The sequence below is a fragment of the Aspergillus candidus genome (genome assembly GCF_002847045.1).
Source record: "Aspergillus candidus strain CBS 102.13 unplaced genomic scaffold BDW47scaffold_4, whole genome shotgun sequence".
NCBI lineage: Eukaryota > Fungi > Ascomycota > Eurotiomycetes > Eurotiales > Aspergillaceae > Aspergillus > Aspergillus candidus.
Window position 1 is genome coordinate 586,711 of NW_020194009.1, and position 19,974 is coordinate 606,684.

The window sequence follows — 19,974 nt, forward strand, 5'->3', positions numbered from 1 at the left end:
GCGCGTGGTAGAGTGGTTGTCGCGAGGCAGAAAAAAAAAAATCCAAGAAAAAGGGAACCAAAGAAGAAAAGTGGGTGGTTGAGGGGAATTGCAACCGATGGGGGACAAATCCAGACCGTGGAGAGATGGACACTGGATTGGAGCCAGGAAGAGAGAGAGGGGGGGGGAGAGAGAGAGAGAGGGAGAGAGAGAGAAAGAGTCTATATGGATGTAGAGAAGAAGATGAGATGGAACAGACAAGACTGGATGGAGTTTGGAGTCGAAAAGAGAGAGAGGAGGCCTTGGCACCTCAGGCCAAGATGAGGTTCGTCACGGGCGCACGCGCTGATTGGCCGGCGGAATGAGTCAGCTGCACGTGTCTGACTCATCATGTACATAACTACATAAGTATCCTACACAGAGGTACTGGTGAGTACGATTAGGGAAGTATTGGGGATGAATGCTGCTTACTACAGTACGAAGTAGTCAGACTGACAGTGATCCTGGATTACTCAGAGAGAGAGTAACTACCGAACTACTCAAAAGGTCAGAGTAACTGTCGACCAAACAAGAAAGGTCCGGAGTACGGCCTGAGGCAGCCACCGGAGGCCTCCCCGCCTGAGGCACGCATCCAGCTAGTTTCGTTGACAGTGGTCGCGTAGTGGTCGGATTCTCTCTGTCAGATTGACTCCGCCACCAAGGCGGAAGAAAGAGATCCTCTCCAGCCAGGATCATCAATGACAGCCTCCGCCAATCAGCCGGAAGAATTCCCTGGACGCGTGGACAAGGCGTTGCTTCTCAGGCCAATCATCTTTCTGCCTGACCCGAGCGATCCCCGGGTCGGCCTCAGGCAGTGGCCAATCACGGGGGTCAACTGGCCAGTTGATCGGATTGCGGTGGGTCTGTGGATGGTGGTATGTACTGTCATATTACCTTACATTACACTGTATTGTCGGCAATCAAATCGTTTCATATTGGTAAATACACAGTCAGAACAGTAATAATCTCCGCATTTCCTTCTCTCCACTGCATCGCATCATCTGCATCCGCCATCCATCCAGCCCTTCCGTCAGTGCTTTCTTTTCTCTCTCTCTCTCTCTCTTCCTCTCTTCCTCTCTTCTTCTCTTCTTCTTTCTCTTCTTCACTCACTCTTCCTCCTCTCTACTCTCTCGTCTTCTCTCAATCGCCTCATTCATCCTTCCCATTCCCTTCCCTTTTATTTCACCTCATCTATCTTTGGACTGCCCTTCTTTCATCCCATCCTTTTCACTCCATTATCCTCTATCTCGTCCATCCCTTTGGACCTCCTACGATCCATTTGACTCTCCCAGGCTCCGCCGCTGCCTCGACACGGCGTGGATCCTCATCCACGCGTGCCCTTGTTGATTGACTATTAGCTCACCCTACAGGACAGATCCGTTCGCTTCCCTAGATTCCTCCATTCATCTCCCGCGCCCCCATCTCACCATGTGTCCCATGCTCGCCAACGACTTCTCCGATGGCCCGGCCATGGTCCTCTCCCCGTCCCAGGATCATGCCTTCCTGAATTTCTCCCGTGCTTCCAAGCGGGACATCGTTCCCCCCGCAATGCTCTTCGGGGCCGCTCCTCCGCCCCCGTCCAAACCCTCCCGCAAGAGATCCCGCGACGAGGCGGCCTTCGAAGAGGCCCTCCACCCAAACCCTCCGATAATCATGCCCACCCCGGCGTCTCAGCGACAAGAACCACCTATCTTTGGCTCCTCTTCCGGCGGAACGGTCAGCAACACCCCATCCGTCGCGTCCTGGTCCTCGGACGCCAGCGCGGACCATCTTCGAGGCCGCAAGGCGACGCGCTTGGGTCCCACGACCCCGGGTCTCCAGGACAGTACCCTCGCATCCATGCCGCATCCTCTCGCAGACGATCCCCACGCCGCCGCCCCCGAAGCCCGCAATCGCTCTCCCCAAGAACCGACCGTCGACGACACCACGCACCTCCTGGGGATCAGCTGGCAACGGATCCAGGTGGATGACTCCGACATCGCCGCGGCCGTGCGCGGCTGGAAAAAATACATCGACCGACAATTCGCGACCCACCTTGGGGAGTGCGAGATCCTCATGAAGAATCGCGCCCTTAACGCGTACCTGGTCAGTGCGCGACCGGCCGCTCCGTTGGGTCTTGGCACCACTCCCGCTTTCTACCTCTTCAACGATGACCTCACGCAGGCCCAGCTGGTGGGCTCCAGCTGGGAGGCAGCCGTGCGCCATTTGAGCGCGAGCCCAATCACTTTTGAAGGCACTCAAATCCTCGGCGCGTCGGACCGACCTCTGGCAGACGCCCCGCACGACCAGAACCTCCTCGGCGCCAACCCGGCCGAGCCGCCTCTCCTCCAGACCATGTGCGCCCAGCCGGCATCCCTGGGGACGGGGATGGACCTGGACGCTTAGTGCGGCTGATCTTTTCGCCATTGACCTGACCAGTATTCGCTCACGACGACGACGATCCACCAGACGCCAAAAGCGATACCTAACTGTATTTCTCTTCTTTCTTTCTTCTTCTTTTTTCTTTTTTATTGCTTTCTTTCTTTCTTTCTTTCTTCAGCAGGAACTGGTTGGTTGGATTGGGAAATGGGGTTTCACGATGTACTTTCTGTAGGTCCAATATAATTGATTTCGCTCCATTGTAATCGTTTTCTGTCATAGTTGCTTCCGTGAACCCGTACCATTAGGGACTAGCAGATTATATAGTATACACAGTAGATACATGGTGGATGCATTGTAAATCAATCGTAGAGATTGAGTAGACACCAGGTAGCAAATAGTTAGGAACACAGCTGACTAACCATCCACCTCACTCTATCCTTCTCCAACTGCTCCAAAGTCACCAAATCAATAGACAAACATGACCCTCCACCACTGGAACCCTCCAGACCAACCCATCTGGTACTTCGCCTACGGGTCGAATCTGGCCCACTCCATCTTCACCGGCACCCGCAAGATCATCCCCCTAGCCACCAAATCCGTCTCCATTCCAGGCTGGACACTCGTCTTTGACATTGGCGGTTTGCCCTACATCGAGCCTGCATTTGCCTCTATCCAGCCTGGTTCTGTCCTCTCGGACGAGAAGCGGGATGTTGAAAAGGATGCGTCGACGATCGCTCCGACGGTCGAAGGCGTCGCGTACCTCGTGACGCCTGCGCAATTGCGCTCCATCATGGCGTCCGAGGGCGGTCTCTATGCGTATCGCCGGGTGGTGCTCCGTGCGTTGCCGCTATATCCGGCTGATGGAGATGCGTCTGGGATGGCCGTCGTGACACTCGTGACGGGTGAGAGTCGTACGCCGGCTGGGGTGCCGAGTCGGCGGTATATGGTTTGTCTTATTATTTCTTATACATATACACATATATACTGATATATGGAAAGGACCTCATCACAACCGGCTCCGGAGAACAACACCTCTCTCCCCCGTATCAAGCCTATCTCTCCACCCTCCCGTCGTATCATCCTCCAATCAGGGATCACTCCCCCTGGCAATGGCTCGGAGCGCAGCTCTTTCTGCTTTTCTGGCTTCCTCTGTACAAACTCCTGCAGTGGGTGCTCGAAACGACGGCGAATATGGATCCCGAGGGCCATGCGCCGGAGGGGTTGTGTGTCCTGGTGAGGACGATCAACGCTGTGATGTGGTGTTGGCATGATCGGGTACATTCGAGGGTTTGGGGGAGGGGGGATGGTCTGATCTGATTTCTATCATCTGCTGTATATAGGAGGTTGTTGTATATAGTGGTTGTTGTATCTCGGTGTCGTTGTACATAGTGTTGGATCTACTGGTCCGTGTTGGTTGGAGTCATCTACACCGCATGCCTGATAAGCTACAGTGGAGCACGATAGCCCCAGACAGTTCTACTCGTGGATCGACCATTACGCAGTGGATAGCTCCACCATTCAGCCTGCCTGCTATCCAACTAATAGATAGATCCAGGGCAGTCAAATCCAGCAACGTTTCGATTGATAATTGAAACCAGGGCGGATTGTCTCCGCACGCCACGTGACCCCCCGCGTATCAGCCCCACAACGTCCTCCATCTTTCTCCAGTCTCAACCAACTTCTCTTCTTTTCTCCTCTTTACGCTTACTCTTTCCCTCTCTTCCTCTGTCTCAATCTGCTTCGATCCTCCTGCCTACCATGAAGCTGCGAACCCTCGCCCCCTAACCTGTCTCGCCCCACTGTCCATGCTGCTATGTCCTCCGCCCTGCATAACACCCATCCGCCCACTGGCAATGGTGTAACCAAGCGCAAGTCAGGTACATCCCCTCATCCAGTCCGTAAATACTCCGAGGCTAATGTGAGTCAGGCTCCGCCGCCTGCATCCACTGTCATCGGCGCAAAGTCCGATGCGATGCCCGCGTCGTCGGTCTTCCCTGCTCCAATTGTCGCTCCGCCGGCAAAGCCGACTGCCGCATCCATGAGAAGAAGAAGCGCCTGGCTGTGCGATCGATCCTCGATCCAGTGCCCATCCGATGTCGTCCTACCCCTGCGGTAGACGAGGCGCCCAAGTCGCTGACCCCGCCGTCTGCTGCCCCGTCGGCATTCACCACTACCTTCCGCGGGGTCCAGCCTGAAGGAACGACGGCGCATCCGCCGCGCCCACGGATCGGCAGCGATGCCGCCGCGACCGGGCCCCTAGATGTGGCCCACCCCGAACCCGAAGGCGTGGCCGATCCAGACTCGCACACCGATCTCGAGAAACGGCTAGTGAAGCTCATCGACGAGGAGGACTCGGGCAGTCGCGAGATCCAGCGCGGCGTCCGCGCCATCTACGTCGGCCACGAGCTGTCCAACATGTCATTTTTGATCCGCCAGCAGCGCGACAAGGACGACGACGTCTACCACTTTGCCGGAAACGAGATCCCGCGGCGGCAGATCCGCACCGGCCATGATCAGCTCATGGTCGACGCGCTCACCCTGCCGGAGCCCGCGCTGGCGGACGAGCTGGTCGAGGCGTACTTCGCCCGCGTCAACACGGGCTACCCCATCATCGAGGAGGATCTCTTCATGGCACAGTACCGCAACCGCGATCCGAGTGACCCACCGCCCATCCTGCTGGTCCAGGCGATCTTGCTGGTCGGCGCGCACGTCGCCCGGCCCAAGGCCGAGCGCGACGCTCTCAAGGAGATCTTCTTCCGCCGCGCCAAGTGGCTGTTTGACAGTCGCATCGAGCGCAACCGCGATATCATGGTGCAGGCCGCGCTGCTCATGACCTGGCACTCGGACAGCGCCGACGACGACGTCGCCGCCAACGCCCACTACTGGGTCGGCGTGGCGGCCCGCATCGCCACGGGGCTAGGCATGCACCGCAACCCGGTGTCTAGTCGCTTCGTGTCCCGGGACCGCCACATGTGGCGACGCATGTGGTACATTCTAGTCCAGTTTGACGTGATGGTCTCTCTGTCCTACGGTCGACCGCAGGCGATGTACGTCTCCCAATCTTTCCTCTGGCGGAGTGCCATTCTGACGTATGCAGCAACCTGGAAGACTCAGACGTCTCCCCCCTAACACTGGCTGATTTCGAAGGATGCGGCCCGCGGGTGCAGGCCGAATTCGCCATCAACTTCTCGGAACTCTGCACCATGATCTCGTACATCGTTCGCGAGCGGTTCGGCCTGCGGGTCAGCGCCGAGCGCCGCACAGCTGTCTTGCAAGAAGCCGACGAAGCGCTCGCCAACTGGTCCCTGAAACTGCCTGATACGCTGCGTCTCCGGGCGTCTGACATGGACCCCTGGTCGGCGATGCTCCATCTGACATACAATAACTTCTTGATCCTCCTGCACAGGCCGCACCCGCGCGCGTCCGTCTACTCGGATGACTACGGGCCGCACGACGCGGAGATCTGCAGCGCCGCGGCGGGAGTCATCGCCTCCATCTTCGAAGAGCTGCGACTTAATGATCGCCTCAAGTATCTCTGGTACGCTGGTGTGCACACGCTGTTCACGGCAATGATCCAAGTGCGTGTCGAGCTGCGCTTCTCAAACCCGGTGCTGGCCATCAGCGCCCTCCGCCGATTTGACTCGGCGTCGTACTCGCTGCGAGAGCTCGCCGGGTACTGGTCTCACGCTGGGACCATCCTTCGTCTGTTTAAGGACTCGCGCCGGCTGCGAGAGGACCTCCATCTGGCGCCTAGTGACCGGCCCCGTCGGTTCAGCAGTACCAATGAGCCTACCCCAAGCAAAGGTTCTATCACCACTACCATCATCAACAACAACAACAACAACACCACCACCACAATCAACCAGCCCAATACCATGCCCATACAACCCGCCCCACCCCAGCCAACAACAACAACAACAACAACAACAACAACAACAGCAGCACCCTACGAAGTCCCCACCCCCGAATCCCCCCAGCTATCATCAGCAGCAACAGCCCCACCCCAACCCTTCGACACCTGGATCCCATCCCACAACATCTCCTCCGTGGACGCGATAGACCACCCGCGTGAATCTCTCGACTGGCGCCAGCTGTTCTCGTTCGGCGATGTAGATCAGCCTGTCTTGCCACTCGCAATGGAGGGTCTGCCCGAGTTGGAGGACGAGTGGAGACAGCTTTATTGGCAGGATACGCCTATGTCTGATTTGTTGATGGATGGGAGTTGGATGGGATGATATTTTTCTATCACTTTGATGGCATTGTATTGTTCTTATCCTGCTGGGAAGAACTTATTCATGGGATCTTTCTCACTTTGTTTTCGTTTCTTTTACCTTGTTTTGTTGTCTGTCTCTGGCATGTTGGGATGGTGGTATTGGTGGGTGGGTTGATTAGCTGGGGCGTGGCTATTTAGATATACGTGTTTGCCTGGCTAGTATGTAGGTGGTTAGGCAGACAGGTGGTGAACTAATGAGTGGGTTTATGAATGATGATTTATATGTTTTGTTTTTTCCGTGTAGCTAGTGGTTGTGGGTGGTAGTGGTAGTAGTAGCAGTAGCAGTAGTCACGATAGTAGTGACATTTTAATTGAATGGATGACTTAATATAGATAGCTGTGAAAACCAGAAGACTACTTCAATCATCTACTATTTCATTGTAATCGTTTATTTATTACTGTCTGGGCATTTCCTTGAACATAGGCATCTATCTGTCTACCTGGTAGTACTGCCTACTCTACTACACACTACATACAATAAGCCAAATAATATACCTAATATGACATATAAAACACTATGTAGTGGTCTTTGGCAAATAAAATGCAACACATCCATTCAACACGTATTATGTACACCAACCTACACGCACTATCAAAAACATAGTTGTAAAATGTAGAATCAACCCGTCTTCTCGATCATCCCCGTATGCAACTTCACCAACTCCGGAATAATCAAACTCTCAATCTCGACGCCTTCCGCGCTGGCCTCTTCCTGGCGCGCTTGCTCCGCCTGCCTCTCAGACTCCCCCTTCTCTCCCGACGGATCATCGCGCAGACGCTGCCGTGCCTCCGCCAGTCCGACCTGGTCTTCGACGCCCGACAGACTCTTGCTGCGCTTGGATTTGGGCACCCGAATCCAGCGCTCGTGCGGCGCGTCGGGCGTGACGAAGACAACCTCCCATTTGCGTGTGGACAGCAAGTTGCCGATCACCAGGTGGTGCGAGTAGCGCTGGATGGCCGTGCGCGCCTTGCGCACCAACAAGCTGGGATCCGTCTCCAGCTTGAACGACACCACCATCGACCCCGGCGGTGCCCAACCGTCGACCAGCTGGTGCAGGAATTTAGGCACCGGGTCGAGGTCGATGACGAGCTTGCGGCTTTGGGACGGCGCATTCTCGTCGGGCTCCAGTCCCCCCGTGTAGCGGTCGGAGTCGGCCACCGCGTGCTCGGGGTCCCGGGGCACCTCCGACGACTGGATCTTGTGCTCGGCCATGCGGTCGCGCGGGATGAAGAAGTCGCTGACTGCGGCGGCGAGGTAGAAGAGGGCGTTGGAGCCGAGGGGCCGCATGATCTTGGCGAGTGTGCGCAGCTCAAATAGGTACTCTGAGACGGTGGTGAACGGGAGAAGCAGCAGTCGATTGTTCTTCTTCGCGTGTCGGTACCGTCGGAGTACGTCGCGCATCTCTGCCTGGTACTCGTCGCGTACGACGATCGGCCCCTCCTCCGGGGCTTCCTCCAGGAAGTCGAGGAAGCAGTTGGTCGAGTGGCTGTAGTGTCGGGAGTAGGGGAGCAGGCTGTACTGCCGGTGCAGGAAGATGACCGCGTAGCCGTTCTCGAGGAAGTACTCGGCGCTGGTGGCCCCGCGGGTACCCGCGCTGAAGTTGTCGATGAACCGGACGGTCTGGTTTTCGAGGGGGACAGTCGTACCGCCCGAGGTGACGAGGACGACCCGTCGGTTGGCCTCGCAGTGGTAGTCAACGAAGGCGCGCGCGAGGGACTCGTGTTTTGGGAGGGCTTTGGGTGGGGGGTAGTTGTTGAAGTAGGCCGACTCCGCCTGGGCGGGGGTCATGTCCTTGCTGGGGGCGGACGACATGGTGACCGTCTGTAGGTGGGCACGATGGATCGATGAGACAACGGAGGAGAGGCCACTTCGAGGCAATTAGTCGAGGCAATGCTCAGATACCATTCGGTTGATGAGAGATGGTGAGTGAAGGAGGAGAGAGTGGGATGAGGAGGGACGTCAGTCCACCCGCTCACCGCCTGCGGGGCCCGGGGATCCGCTTATGTCATCCGGGCCGACCGAGGTATCTTATCGCTCACGTACAACCGTCTCCACCAGGCAGTGGATGTAGTTGAAACCATCTATCAGAGGTAGCGGCTGCGCAGGGCTTGGCTGATAGTACTCATCCGGCTGGCCATGCCGCCGTGTTGCATGTTGCTCAGCAGGGCCTCTTCGAGGGCGGATTGAGTCACACTCGCGTCTGGATCCAATCAGTACAAATCAAGGGTGGTCGCGAGAAGACACGCCTACCATCCAAATCACTGAAGCTACTCCCCATGCTAGGAGTCCCGTCGCTGGTCTCCCGACCAGAAGCAACGGAGCGTCGCGGGCTCAGTCGGGCCAGCTCCGCCGTCGGTCGGGGACGACGCGGACTGCTCTGGTGCAAACGTCGGCGATTGGGCAGGACGGCGGGGACGCTCGAGCTGGCCGAGCTGGCAGATGACTCGGTCGCGAGGGACCTCCGCGGGGTGTGCGTTTGAGGACGGGCGTTCAACCGGAGGGTTTCCCCAAGTTCGCGGTCGGCGGGATCCGGGCCGTCGGCGTCGCAGGACAGCGCCAGGAGCAGCGGGGGCTCGTCGTCGTCGTCGTCGGCATCGTCGTCCCGAAGTCCGGGTCGATGGGTCGAGGCCTTCCCGAAGCGTTTGATTCCCATTCCCCTCCGGCTGGCGAGCATCTCGGAGTCGGAGTCGGAGTCGTCGGATTCGGACTCGGACACGGAGGAAGTTGAAGACAGGCCGTCGGCAGCGGGTGAGTGGGGGGCGGGGGCGGGAGGTTCGCGTCGACCGGTGGAGGGACGGCCTTGAGTGTCCCATCTGGGCTCTTCAGGGTTGGTGGGGGGGGTCTCGGTCCGGAGAGGATCGCGGGAGGCGGGGACCTGGGGGATGGTGTTGCCGGAGCTGGTGCGGCGTGGGGCCGGGGCTAGGGAATTAGCCTGAGCTATTCGATGAGACCGACCATCATACTCACCGCGGGGCGGAGGAGGATCCTTCTGCTGGGAGGCCAGCCGGGAGGGGACGCGGGGGGCTGGGTGGATTAGCTTGGATCTATACAAATCAAGACGAAAGGGGGAAGAATACCAGAACCGGAGGCGGGACGGGGCAGGGCAGTACTGCCGGAGATGGAGCCCGGGACGGGAGAAGGCGAATGCGACTGGGTGGTGCCGACCTTGCGCATCTGGGCGCGAACCTGGGAGAGTTGACGATCATAGAGCCAGGCGGCCTGCTGGAGGAGGAACTGGAGGGTCACATCGAAGCGATCGGCGCTGGAGATCGCAAGGGTTAGTGGAGGGAGTGAGGATGGAGGGCCAGATGGAGGGTGAGGAACATACAGGGCTTTCCCTGTAGTAATCAGTAGTTCGTATGAGTCTATTAAAAGGTATGATGGGGATGAAGAACGTACAGTCGATATCGTCCCCTTTGGAAGGCCGCGACAGGACATCCCAGAGAGCTTGATCCTTGGCGGCATTCCAGTCGACCTGCGGTCAGTCAGTCGCGTCGGAAGCTAGGAGTTGATACGGGGAGGGAGAGAGAACGGACCGGGGGGGGATCGACAAAGTCGCCTCTGGGAAAAGGAAGGCGAATCAAGACGGTGAACTTGGGGGTAGAGGCTGACTGGGGGGCGGTCATATTTGGATGGGATTGTTGAAGTTGACGAGTTGACGGTTTGAGATGGAGATACGCATTGAATGATGGAAGTGGAGGTGTGGGATGTGGCGATAGGAACAGAGTTGTTATCGACACGCACCTTATCGATCTGTGACTGATAGACCGGATGAGTAAGGATACTCTCAGGTAGGTTGCCACATCATGATAGTTCTACTACTATATTCCACATGATTATTCCATACGGAGACAAGAGGTCTGCCCATCCACGTGACTGCTCAGGTGATCCACTTGGCACTCCAGACTCCAGAGGCTGACATGGCATTTGTCTGTATCCTGATTGGTGGGGGGGAAGGGGAACCCTCCTCCCCGACCAATGGGAACGAGCAGAAAGAGGCTGACTGCTCCAGTTCCATCCACCACCAATCAGAACCAGGATAAACGAGAAAGAATCAAGCGGTGGAACCGACGAGACCCCGGTCCACTGGATCCAGGTTGGATATGGTGGAGACGAATCATAAGGAAGAAAAAGACAAAAGGAGGAAGAAGGAGGAAGAAGAAAGACAGGAAGAAAGAGGAAATCCAGAAGAAAAAAAAAACAGAGTGGAACAGAATAGACGAAAAGAACAAAGAAAATCACCATCTAAAGAAAAAGAAGACCGATCTAATCTGATAGGTCTGGCCAAGTGATAGAAGAAGATCCCTGATCGATAAGATCCACCCGACTTTGGAAAGAGAAGGAAGAGATTGATAATTGCCCCCTGCTGATTGACCAGTCTCTGCCCCATTCTGGAGTCTCCTCTCTTTCTCTCTTATCATTCTCATCTGATTCTATCTGATTCTCACTTGGATCATATCAGATCCACATCTTCTCTTTCTTCTTCCTTCTTTCTTCTATCATCGCTTTCTGTCGTCCTTCTTAGTGTTCTTTGTCTTCTTCTCTCCATCTATTCCCCCCTCATCCTCCTACTCCTACCCCTACTCCCTACTCGACGTCAATCCGTGTTTCTATTTCCAGACACGCGACTCCACCAGCAGATCTCCGCCGTCAGGGATCCTTCTCTCTTCCTCTCTCTTCCTCCCTGTCTCTCTTTCTTCCTCCTGATTGTTCTCACCGACTTTTATCTCCCCTTCTTTCCCTCCTTCCTCCCATCTCTCTCCCTCCTCCTCCTCCTCCTTCTCCTCCTCCTTTTCCAAAACGAAATGCTAGCTTCCTTACCCCCCATGGATTTGGCACGGTCGTTTCCCCACAATGCCAACGTCTCCCGACATCCCTCCGCCGAGGATCTTGATGCCGCCCAGCAGTTGATCTCCTCCGCCCAAAGTGGTCGCGAACATCTTGTCTATCGTCCCGATCTCGCCCCCAGAGTCTACGATGCCCGCTCCACGCCACCCACCACCACCTCTCAGGATGCTCTCCCTCGTCCCTCTGTCGAAGGCCCGAAAGGGCCATCTTCCGACCACTCCACCTCTCCCAAACCCTCCAAAGATACCTCCTTCCTCGGGCACTCTTGCAGGTACTTTCCCCCCTCCCCCTGATTGATAATCCCCCCTGTCTGTCTCAGGCTAACCCATGTAGTAACTGTGGCACCAAAAGTACCCCCCTCTGGCGTCGTGCCCCCAACGGCGCCATGATCTGTAATGCCTGCGGTCTCTACCTCAAGGCTCGAAACGTCGCTCGTCCCACCAAACGCCATCGCACCCACTCCAGTCCCGACGATCTCCCCCCGCACGAGGCCGACCACGAGCACTCTCCCGCCCCCAATGCCGGCAGCTGTTCCTCCAACGGCTCCTGTCCCGGCGGCGGTAATTGCAACGGCACCGGCGGCGCAGAGGGCTGCGATGGCTGCCCTGCTTATAATAACCGCGTCTACAAGTCCACCCCGCGAGGCACCGTCCCCGTCCACGCCTGGAACCGCGCTCCCCCTGTTGACACCGACCACCTCGTCCCCGACGCCGAGACGCCCGCTGGGCCCGCTCCGACCGATGGGAATCTACTGGTCGCGTGCCAGAACTGCGGCACCACCGTCACTCCCCTCTGGCGCCGGGACGAACATGGCCATCCCATCTGCAATGCTTGTGGTCAGTTACCTTCTCCCGCCTCTTCCGGCGCCCCATCAACTAACTCAAGATAGGTCTCTACTACAAACTTCACGGCTGCTACCGACCCACCACCATGAAGAAAACCATCATCAAACGCCGCAAGCGCGTCGTGCCCGCCCTCCGCGAACAGTCGCCCACCGGGGCCCCCCACTCCTCCTACGGCTCATCCGCCTCGCCCGAGGCCGCCCCCGCGCCGCTCCACGAGGATTATTACCGACCCTTCGCCGCCGCCCCGCCCCCCGTCGACTTCACCGGCTTTGGCGCCGGCGTCGGGACCCTGCCGCACCATCCCCCGCCGCCTCGCCTGCTGGAGCCGGACCGTATGAGCCCGCTCCGTCACTCTCCGGGGCCACCGGTCGGCCGCCGGTCCCTCTCCCCCCACGTGGCGCCCGTACCTACCCGCTCCTTGGCCGAGACGGCCTCCTCGGCCGAGGCCCTGTCGGGGCCCGTCACCCTGGAGGCGGGCTCCAACCAGCTGCCCCCGATCATGGCTTCGCCTCATGCGCCGCCCGCCCGGCTCAGCTCGATCTCCACCCTGTTGAACCACGCGCGCGCGCCCCCATCCACGCTGGATCCCGCCCTCGCCGCCATGGGCCGCATGCCGGCGCCCGCTGCGTCCCACCCCATCCGGGACGACCGACGACTGCAGCTGCAGCGCGAGGCGGAGGAGATGCGGGAGAAACTGCGAGCCAAGGAGCGCGAGCTGGCCGAGTTGGGGCGTTGACCCTGGCTTCTGCTTTCTTTCTTGATTCTATTTCTTTTCCTTTTTATGATTTTTAATTACTGTACTAGGCGCCGGGGTTAAGTTGAGATACCAACCGGGAAATGTGGACTTTGCTGTTCTTAGCGTCGGGTCTATCCATAGAAGGAGTTGTGCTTCCATTCACGTGTTTTCATCTAAATATATCCATGTCCAGCTGTAGTTTCATCATGCATTCCACACCAATTGAAATGGTGAGGGACAGTATCCTCCGTGGGATGCGTGGCATCATCCTACCACACCAGGTGTCGACGGTTTGCTGACTCACCCTGCATGGCTGCCTATCCACTCCGCCTCACCTTCCTTATCGATCCACTTCACTCTACCTAGTTCTCCCATCTCATCATCTCGTCTATCATGCTGTAAACAATCAATTCTCCGCGGTCTTACAGACCGGTACAACCGCTATGCCTTCCTCCGAGCAGCAAGGGGACATCCCCCCAGTGTACCAAATCGACCTATCCCTCCCTCCCGAAGAGCGCTACGTCCACCTAGCCACCATCTACCGCCGCGAGATGGTCGCTCTGACAGGCCTCTTCGACGACCTCCTCGCCCTGGTGGCTCCTACTCACGCCATCCCGTGGATCAAGGGCGTCTCTCGGCTCTTCCTCCGCCGTCTGCACACCTCTGACGAGACGGCCGAGCTAAAAGGTATTAGTCGCGTCACTGGTATAGATATGTACCTGCTTGTCGCGCTCAACGTCTTACTCGACACCCTCATGGGATGTACCAGCGGGGCGGCCTTGTGTCAAGATGACGACGACGAGGGGGCCAGGCCGCGAATGCTGCACTTCCGCACGCTGGACTGGGGTATGGACGCCCTGCGCAAACTGCTTGTCCGGTTGGAGTTTGTCCGCTCGCCGGATACGCACACCGTCCTTGCGACTAGCATCACCTATGTTGGGTTCGTGGGTGTGTTGACGGGTGTGCGCCAAGGTCTCAGTTTAAGCTTGAACTTTCGTCCTGTTCACGATGCTAGTAGTCGTTGGGCGAACTATCGTTTCTATGGTAGCCATCTGCTAGTATTGCTGGGACTGCGTCCCTCCATCGCGTCGGTCCTCCGCGGCTGTCTCGTCCCGGGTGTGCAGGCTGAGTCCAAACCCCCGCTACATCAGGCGCTGCCGGTTCTCCTGCGCACGCCGACAACAGCCGCATACTTGGTGCTCTGCGACGGCACCACGGCGTACGTCCTCGAGAAAGACCACCGCTCGGCGCACGTCGCCTCAGACTCGACTTTCATAGTCGCCACCAACAGCGACCAGTTCACGCCTACACCCCATGGCACCAACCCTGCTGGTAACCACTCAGGGTCGTTTCTCATCTCCGGCGAGCCTGTCACCATGGAGGATTTAGTACAAGATAGCACTGAGCGCCGCGCGTACATGCAACTCCAGTGGCATAAGAAGGTCTTGGCTCGCAGGAGTGACAGTGGCACTAGGGGTAGTGGGAGTCGGAGTAGTAGTAGGGGCAGTACTACGCACCGACACGACAGTCTGCGACGCACGCGCTCGTCAAAAGCAGCGACGTCTTTTCCGACGCCGTTTGTGGACCTCACTGTTGAGCCGAAGGTCACTGCTACTCAGCGGGAGGTCATTCGCTGGACGACGGCGTATCCTATCACTAATGAGGTTACGCATTTCGCGGCCGTTATGGATCCAAGGGCGGGGAGGGTTGTTTGGATACGGAGGTACCTGGAGGGGGTATAGCTGGGTTGTTTGTCAATCTTATTGTTTGTGGTGTTGATACTTATGTCGCAGTGTTGATGTCTATATTGTTCGCCCTGTTTATACTTAATCGTCGCAGCATCATCGTTATGTTATCTTTGCAGCATTGACTATTATACTATTGCAGCACTCATCTTTATGGTTATCATGTACTTAATCCTTATAAACCGTAGCAATTTATCCAATACATACACCACACCCAAGTATCCTCCTTCTACCCACTTAATCCCCAAAGCCATCTTCCCTTAATCCCTCCACACACAATACAAAGATGAAGAAGAATGATCAACAAGAATGACTCTCCTCCTCCTCCTCCCCCTTCTTACACCCACCCTGACACACCTTCGGATGGCCCACATCGCCGGGATTCTTACAGTGGAAGAGGATTTTGCTGAGGTCTTCTTCTTTGACGTCGCTGTCTTTGAGGGCGTTTTTGAGGTCGGATTTTGAGAAGCCTTTTATATATTATTAGGATCAGTATGCTTGCCATATAGTTTTTTGTTTTCTGAGGGAGGGAGAGGCGGTATATAGTAAGTACCCTTGGATTTGATCAACTCGTCAGCGCAGTAATCGAAGCTGGGAGTGCAAGTTTTGTCCTCGGCGGCCATGTTGAATATTGTTGATTTGGCGAGGGTGAGGGGTAGCAGGGGGAGGAGGAAGGTTGTTGGTTTCATTTTTGATATTTTATTGTCTTTCCCTTCTGGTGGTACTTGGTGGTTGCTGCTTGGATCTGGTTCGGAGGTATATAATTGGTGTCGTGGTGGATGACTGACAGTACACTCAAGTTGAAAAGGTATGAATGATGGGATGGAGGGCTAGGCCTGATATATGTTCGTCTGAAGATAATACAATGTTGTCTACGTCAGGGTATGGAATCAGGAATGTAGGAGGCTGAGGGTATGTCATTGGTATGCATGTAGTCTACTTTTGCCTGCTATTCTTATCACAAAATAATAATTAAACAGGAATAATGTCATAATCCCACCGGCGAAACTTATTTTCCTAGTTTAAAAATCCTTCAACAATCACACATTCCTGACTAGGCAAATATTTACGTGGGGACATATACTACGCAGTAGTTCATAGGAACAACCCTGACTATCATAAGAATAGGAGTAGAAACCTTTGGCACATAGGGCAATACTGATATTACCTATAATATCACTGTTCCACCATGGTCTGTTAACTAGACGGGAAAATGCTACTTGAAGTTGGTTTTATTACTTGTTCTTATACTCGCGCCTAATTGAATTGAATGGCAATGGAGGGAGCTGAAAAATGAATATATCACTGTCTAATCGATAACTAGTCCTCCTGACTTGATTTATCAATTATAATATAAATAAATCAGTATCAAGTCTATCAGATTAAAACTCATGTTATAAGCTCTATAGTATCAGGCATTTGACCAGCCTCTTATTAGGGATAAAATAGTGATCTATATAATAGAGCCCTCTTGTAGATAAATAACCTACTAACCAATAAGAATTATATCTATTAATCATTACAGCAAGTGGCGGGTACAAAACACTAAAAGCTGTATATAATCTACTAATATGATAATATCATACCAAGGTAGCATTGAGGTCCATTCCGCCATCTAGACGGCATCTGCACACCCATCTTTGGGCCACGTTGTGGTGTTGTTTGTTGAACGTAAGTAGAGCATCACTGGCCGATCCCTTGTTCCTGAGTAATGTTATCCATCTCTGCCCTCTTCATGACAGGGTTTATTCTTATCAGGTACCCGGTGTCCCCCCCGTGGCCCATTAGCTGGATAGGCTAGTAATTAGCGCACTATAGGTCCGTTGGATCCTCCGAGTAATGCTGCGGATCGTGGGAGACAAGACGTTTTGCCTTTAAGATACTGCAAATGTGGTAATAGAAATTAATGTTCTTCAGGGAGTCTCATTTTGCTTTGGCTGTTGTATTAAGCTTTGATTTCGGATTGCAGTGACTGCTCTTCTTTCATAATATTTAGACCTTGGAAAAGAACTTGCTGGTTACTAGACAATCACTGTCTTTTCATATCTCCTCTATATTCTTCTCCTTTCTTTCTCTCCTCTCCATTTCCCCGCGCCCACCTCTGCTCTACCCTCATTATATTCTTCATTTGTCTAATTATCCCTTGACCGAAACAGGTCAAAGGCCGACTGACTACCACTTCCCTCTCGAGCGATCAGAAACTCCTCCCAGCCCTTTGTTAACTGTGCCACTCACGCGCGATCCGAGTTCTGTCTGTTGTGATACACCGCTTGATCAGATCTATAGTAGAAGCTCGGTGGCAGGATCGAGGATAGTGCTTATTGGCCTTGGCGGTGTTATCCGACGATAAGAATAGGATGGGTGAGTCAACATTGTGTTCCCGCCAATCAAGAAATTTAGGCCCATCTTAGCGCGTTGGAAACTTCGGTAATGTGGGACCGAAGGATGCGGGTGCGGGCCCGTACATCCAGTCCCCTCGACAACAGTGGAATCGGACTCGATATTGCGTTGGAAAATCTGGATTTCTCATGAATGTCATGTGGAGAGGTGGCCATGGGGCCGTATTATGGTGTGTGGTAGATTTCAGTCCCTAGCAATATCCGGCGTTTGCCTAGCGTTGGGTGAATAGCCCGACAGAAACCATCGAGCGTTACAATGCTTAGTACTCAGTCTGGTAAGGCTTGTCTGAACGTTTTGCTCTTGCGTCGCGTGCACCTATACACCAACGATTTATAGATCCCCATGATTCCGCAATGATTGGTAAGTTCTATGTAGTTCTGAGCCTTGTGCGCCGTAGGCAACACTGATCACGGAGAACACCGTGCTCCACTCCTAATAGGTAACAATTGAGACAATACTCGGAGTACATCGAATAAACTGGTTGTGGGGCGTAGATCATCAAAAGGAAAAGTTTTTCGCCAAACGTGCCCCTCTCGGCGCCTTGTTAAAAGGCCACCGCTCCCCGGCCCCTCTGACTTCCTTCGGGAATCACCCCCCCATTCCCATTACCTATAGGTTTTTTTATTTTATTTTTTATTTTATTTATCTTTTTCCACCAGCATCATGGTCGAAGTTCTGGACTATACCAAGGCTTTGGAGGTGCTCAAGGAGTATCCTTCTGGAGATGGCCTCCACGTTGATACTCTCCTCGACTCGGATAGTCATGGAGCCTTGACGTATAATGACTTCCTCATTTTGCCCGGTTCTATCAGTAAGGCAATCAACCCCATTTCATAGGTGGTCATCGCTAATTGTACGGGCAGCCTTCCCCGCATCGGATGTTTCTTTGGAGACCAAAGTCACCCGGCGGTTTACCATCAAGGCCCCTCTCCTTTCTTCTCCCATGGACACCGTGACTGAACACAACATGGCTATCCATATGGCGCTGCTGGGTGGATTGGGTGTGATCCACAACAATTGCCCGGCAGAGCAACAGGCCGAGATGGTGAGGAAGGTGAAACGCTATGAAAATGGCTTCATCCAGGACCCCATTGTCCTGTCTCCGGACACGACAGTGGGAGAGGCAAAGGCCCTGAAGACTAAGTGGGGATTCGGCGGGTTTCCTGTGACTGGTTAGTTGGATCTCGCCTTGGTTCTTCCTTGTCTTTTCGTTTGGTGATCCTTACCTTTTTGTCCACAGAAAAGGGAACCCTCCATTCGAAGCTGCTCGGTATCATTACCAGCAGAGACATCCAGTTCCACAAGACACCAGAAGATCCAGTCACGGCTGTGATGGCAACAGACCTCGTCACTGCACCAGCCGGCACCACTCTCGTCGAAGCCAATGAAGTCCTCCGGAGCTCGAAGAAGGGCAAGCTGCCCATTGTGGACAAGGATGGATCCCTGATCTCCCTGCTATCCCGGAGTGACTTGATGAAGAACATTCACTACCCGCTTGCATCCAAGCTTCCATCCAAGCAGCTACTCTGCGCCGCGGCCGTGAGCACCCACGACGCGGATAAGGTCCGCCTCCAAAAGCTCGTCGACGCGGGTCTGGATATCGTTGTCGTGGACAGCAGCCAGGGAAACAGCAAGTTCCAGATTGCCATGATCAAATACATCAAGGAGAACTTCCCTGATATTGACGTTATCGCGGGTAATATTGTCACCCGGGAGCAAGCCGCGGCATTGATTTCTGCCGGTGCCGACGGTCTGCGCATCGGTATGGGTAGTGGCTCGGCGTGCATCACGCAAGAAGTCATGGCTGTTGGCCGTCCTCAGGCGGCAGCTGTGCGCAGTGTGTCTGCCTTCGCCGCCCGCTTTGGTGTGCCTACTATTGCCGACGGTGGTGTGCAGAACCTAGGCCACATCGTTAAGGGACTGGCGCTTGGTGCCTCAGCAGTTATGATGGGAAGCCTGCTTGCTGGCACCACTGAGTCCCCTGGCGAATACTTTGTGAGCAGTGCGGGCCAGTTAGTTAAGTCCTTCCGTGGTATGGGCAGTATTGCTGTCATGGAGGACAAGGGCAAGAGTGGCGGTGGTAAGAACGCCGGTGCTTCGCGATACTTTTCTGAGAATGATAAGGTCAAGGTTGCGCAGGGTGTTGCGGGGTCCGTGGTTGATCGTGGCTCTATTACCCAGTATGTCCCTTACCTTGTTGCTGGTGTGCAGCACTCTCTCCAGGATATTGGTGTCCAGAATCTTGATGCCCTGCGTGAGGGGGTCAACAATGGATCTGTTCGCTTTGAGATGAGAAGTGCGAGTGCGCAGACTGAGGGTAATGTCCACGGCCTGCACACCCACGAGAAGAAGTTGTACTCTTCTTGAATGAGGAGTCGCTGTGTTCGTCGCATGTTGCCCAGAGCCCCTTCTATCTGGGACATCAAACCAAAAGTTAGCCAATACATGCCAATATATTTCTTGATAATCTGCCATAGCAATTTCTCCTGGTGGATTTTGAGAAGCTAAGACGTCTTTAGCATTAGCTGTAGATGTCTTACAAGAACAGTCCATGTCTGAGATCTTCACGCACTACACCTTGATTTGCCTTCTCATCTTCTTCTGGTGCGTTTATTTCAACACTGCCGACAGCCACCATGACAGAATTGATGACCGGAAGATGAACGTCAACTCTGTGTCCGTGGTTGCAGGGCAACGAATCAAGCCATTTCTCGCAATTTTGGATGCTATATGAGGTCGTTCTATAT

The 19,974-nt window shown here is 54.9% G+C and overlaps 9 protein-coding genes across 9 annotated transcripts; 6 read left to right on the forward strand and 3 right to left on the reverse strand.

Moving 5' to 3' along the window:
• Positions 1-1,446: 1,446 nt before the first annotated feature.
• Positions 1,447-2,403, forward strand: BDW47DRAFT_122660 (uncharacterized protein; the record flags this gene model as incomplete). The annotated part of the gene is made up of 1 exon (XM_024815888.1): positions 1,447-2,403. One exon carries the CDS (start codon positions 1,447-1,449, stop codon positions 2,401-2,403), a length of 957 nt encoding a protein of 318 aa, XP_024675634.1.
• A 401-nt stretch (positions 2,404-2,804) lies between these two features.
• Positions 2,805-4,008, forward strand: gliK (gamma-glutamyl cyclotransferase gliK). Its single transcript, XM_024819328.1, has 2 exons — positions 2,805-3,325; positions 3,379-4,008. The coding sequence occupies exons 1-2, from the start codon at positions 2,858-2,860 to the stop codon at positions 3,694-3,696; spliced, it is 786 nt and encodes a 261-aa protein (XP_024675635.1). The 5' UTR covers positions 2,805-2,857; the 3' UTR covers positions 3,697-4,008.
• A 72-nt stretch (positions 4,009-4,080) lies between these two features.
• On the forward strand, positions 4,081-6,783 carry BDW47DRAFT_133132 (acetamidase regulatory protein). The gene is made up of 3 exons (XM_024817749.1): positions 4,081-4,256; positions 4,307-5,426; positions 5,477-6,783. Exons 1-3 carry the CDS (start codon positions 4,193-4,195, stop codon positions 6,612-6,614), a joined length of 2,322 nt encoding a protein of 773 aa, XP_024675636.1. The 5' UTR covers positions 4,081-4,192; the 3' UTR covers positions 6,615-6,783.
• Positions 6,784-7,204: 421 nt separating this feature from the next.
• Positions 7,205-8,601, reverse strand: BDW47DRAFT_56672 (phosphopantothenate--cysteine ligase CAB2). Its single transcript, XM_024819330.1, has one exon. It carries the CDS (start codon positions 8,463-8,465, stop codon positions 7,272-7,274), a length of 1,194 nt encoding a protein of 397 aa, XP_024675637.1. The 5' UTR covers positions 8,466-8,601; the 3' UTR covers positions 7,205-7,271.
• Positions 8,602-10,368, reverse strand: BDW47DRAFT_56671 (multidomain presynaptic cytomatrix related protein). Its single transcript, XM_024819329.1, has 7 exons — positions 10,190-10,368; positions 10,053-10,128; positions 9,982-9,991; positions 9,731-9,915; positions 9,621-9,677; positions 8,904-9,572; positions 8,602-8,853 (listed from the first exon to the last, which is right to left on the reverse strand). Exons 1-7 carry the CDS (start codon positions 10,277-10,279, stop codon positions 8,738-8,740), a joined length of 1,203 nt encoding a protein of 400 aa, XP_024675638.1. The 5' UTR covers positions 10,280-10,368; the 3' UTR covers positions 8,602-8,737.
• Positions 10,369-11,269: 901 nt separating this feature from the next.
• On the forward strand, positions 11,270-13,174 carry sreA (siderophore transcription factor SreA). The gene is made up of 3 exons (XM_024819331.1): positions 11,270-11,772; positions 11,835-12,337; positions 12,391-13,174. Exons 1-3 carry the CDS (start codon positions 11,459-11,461, stop codon positions 13,080-13,082), a joined length of 1,509 nt encoding a protein of 502 aa, XP_024675639.1. The 5' UTR covers positions 11,270-11,458; the 3' UTR covers positions 13,083-13,174.
• A 288-nt stretch (positions 13,175-13,462) lies between these two features.
• BDW47DRAFT_56703 (uncharacterized protein) lies at positions 13,463-14,958 on the forward strand. Its single transcript, XM_024819332.1, has one exon. It carries the CDS (start codon positions 13,526-13,528, stop codon positions 14,822-14,824), a length of 1,299 nt encoding a protein of 432 aa, XP_024675640.1. The 5' UTR covers positions 13,463-13,525; the 3' UTR covers positions 14,825-14,958.
• A 169-nt stretch (positions 14,959-15,127) lies between these two features.
• On the reverse strand, positions 15,128-15,516 carry BDW47DRAFT_122667 (uncharacterized protein; the record flags this gene model as incomplete). The annotated part of the gene is made up of 2 exons (XM_024815889.1): positions 15,128-15,297; positions 15,381-15,516. 2 exons carry the CDS (start codon positions 15,514-15,516, stop codon positions 15,128-15,130), a joined length of 306 nt encoding a protein of 101 aa, XP_024675641.1.
• Positions 15,517-17,568: 2,052 nt separating this feature from the next.
• Positions 17,569-19,679, forward strand: BDW47DRAFT_56714 (IMP dehydrogenase/GMP reductase). The gene is made up of 4 exons (XM_024819334.1): positions 17,569-17,587; positions 17,667-18,038; positions 18,091-18,399; positions 18,468-19,679. Exons 2-4 carry the CDS (start codon positions 17,891-17,893, stop codon positions 19,592-19,594), a joined length of 1,584 nt encoding a protein of 527 aa, XP_024675642.1. The 5' UTR covers positions 17,569-17,587; positions 17,667-17,890; the 3' UTR covers positions 19,595-19,679.
• The last annotated feature ends 295 nt before the right edge of the window (positions 19,680-19,974 follow it).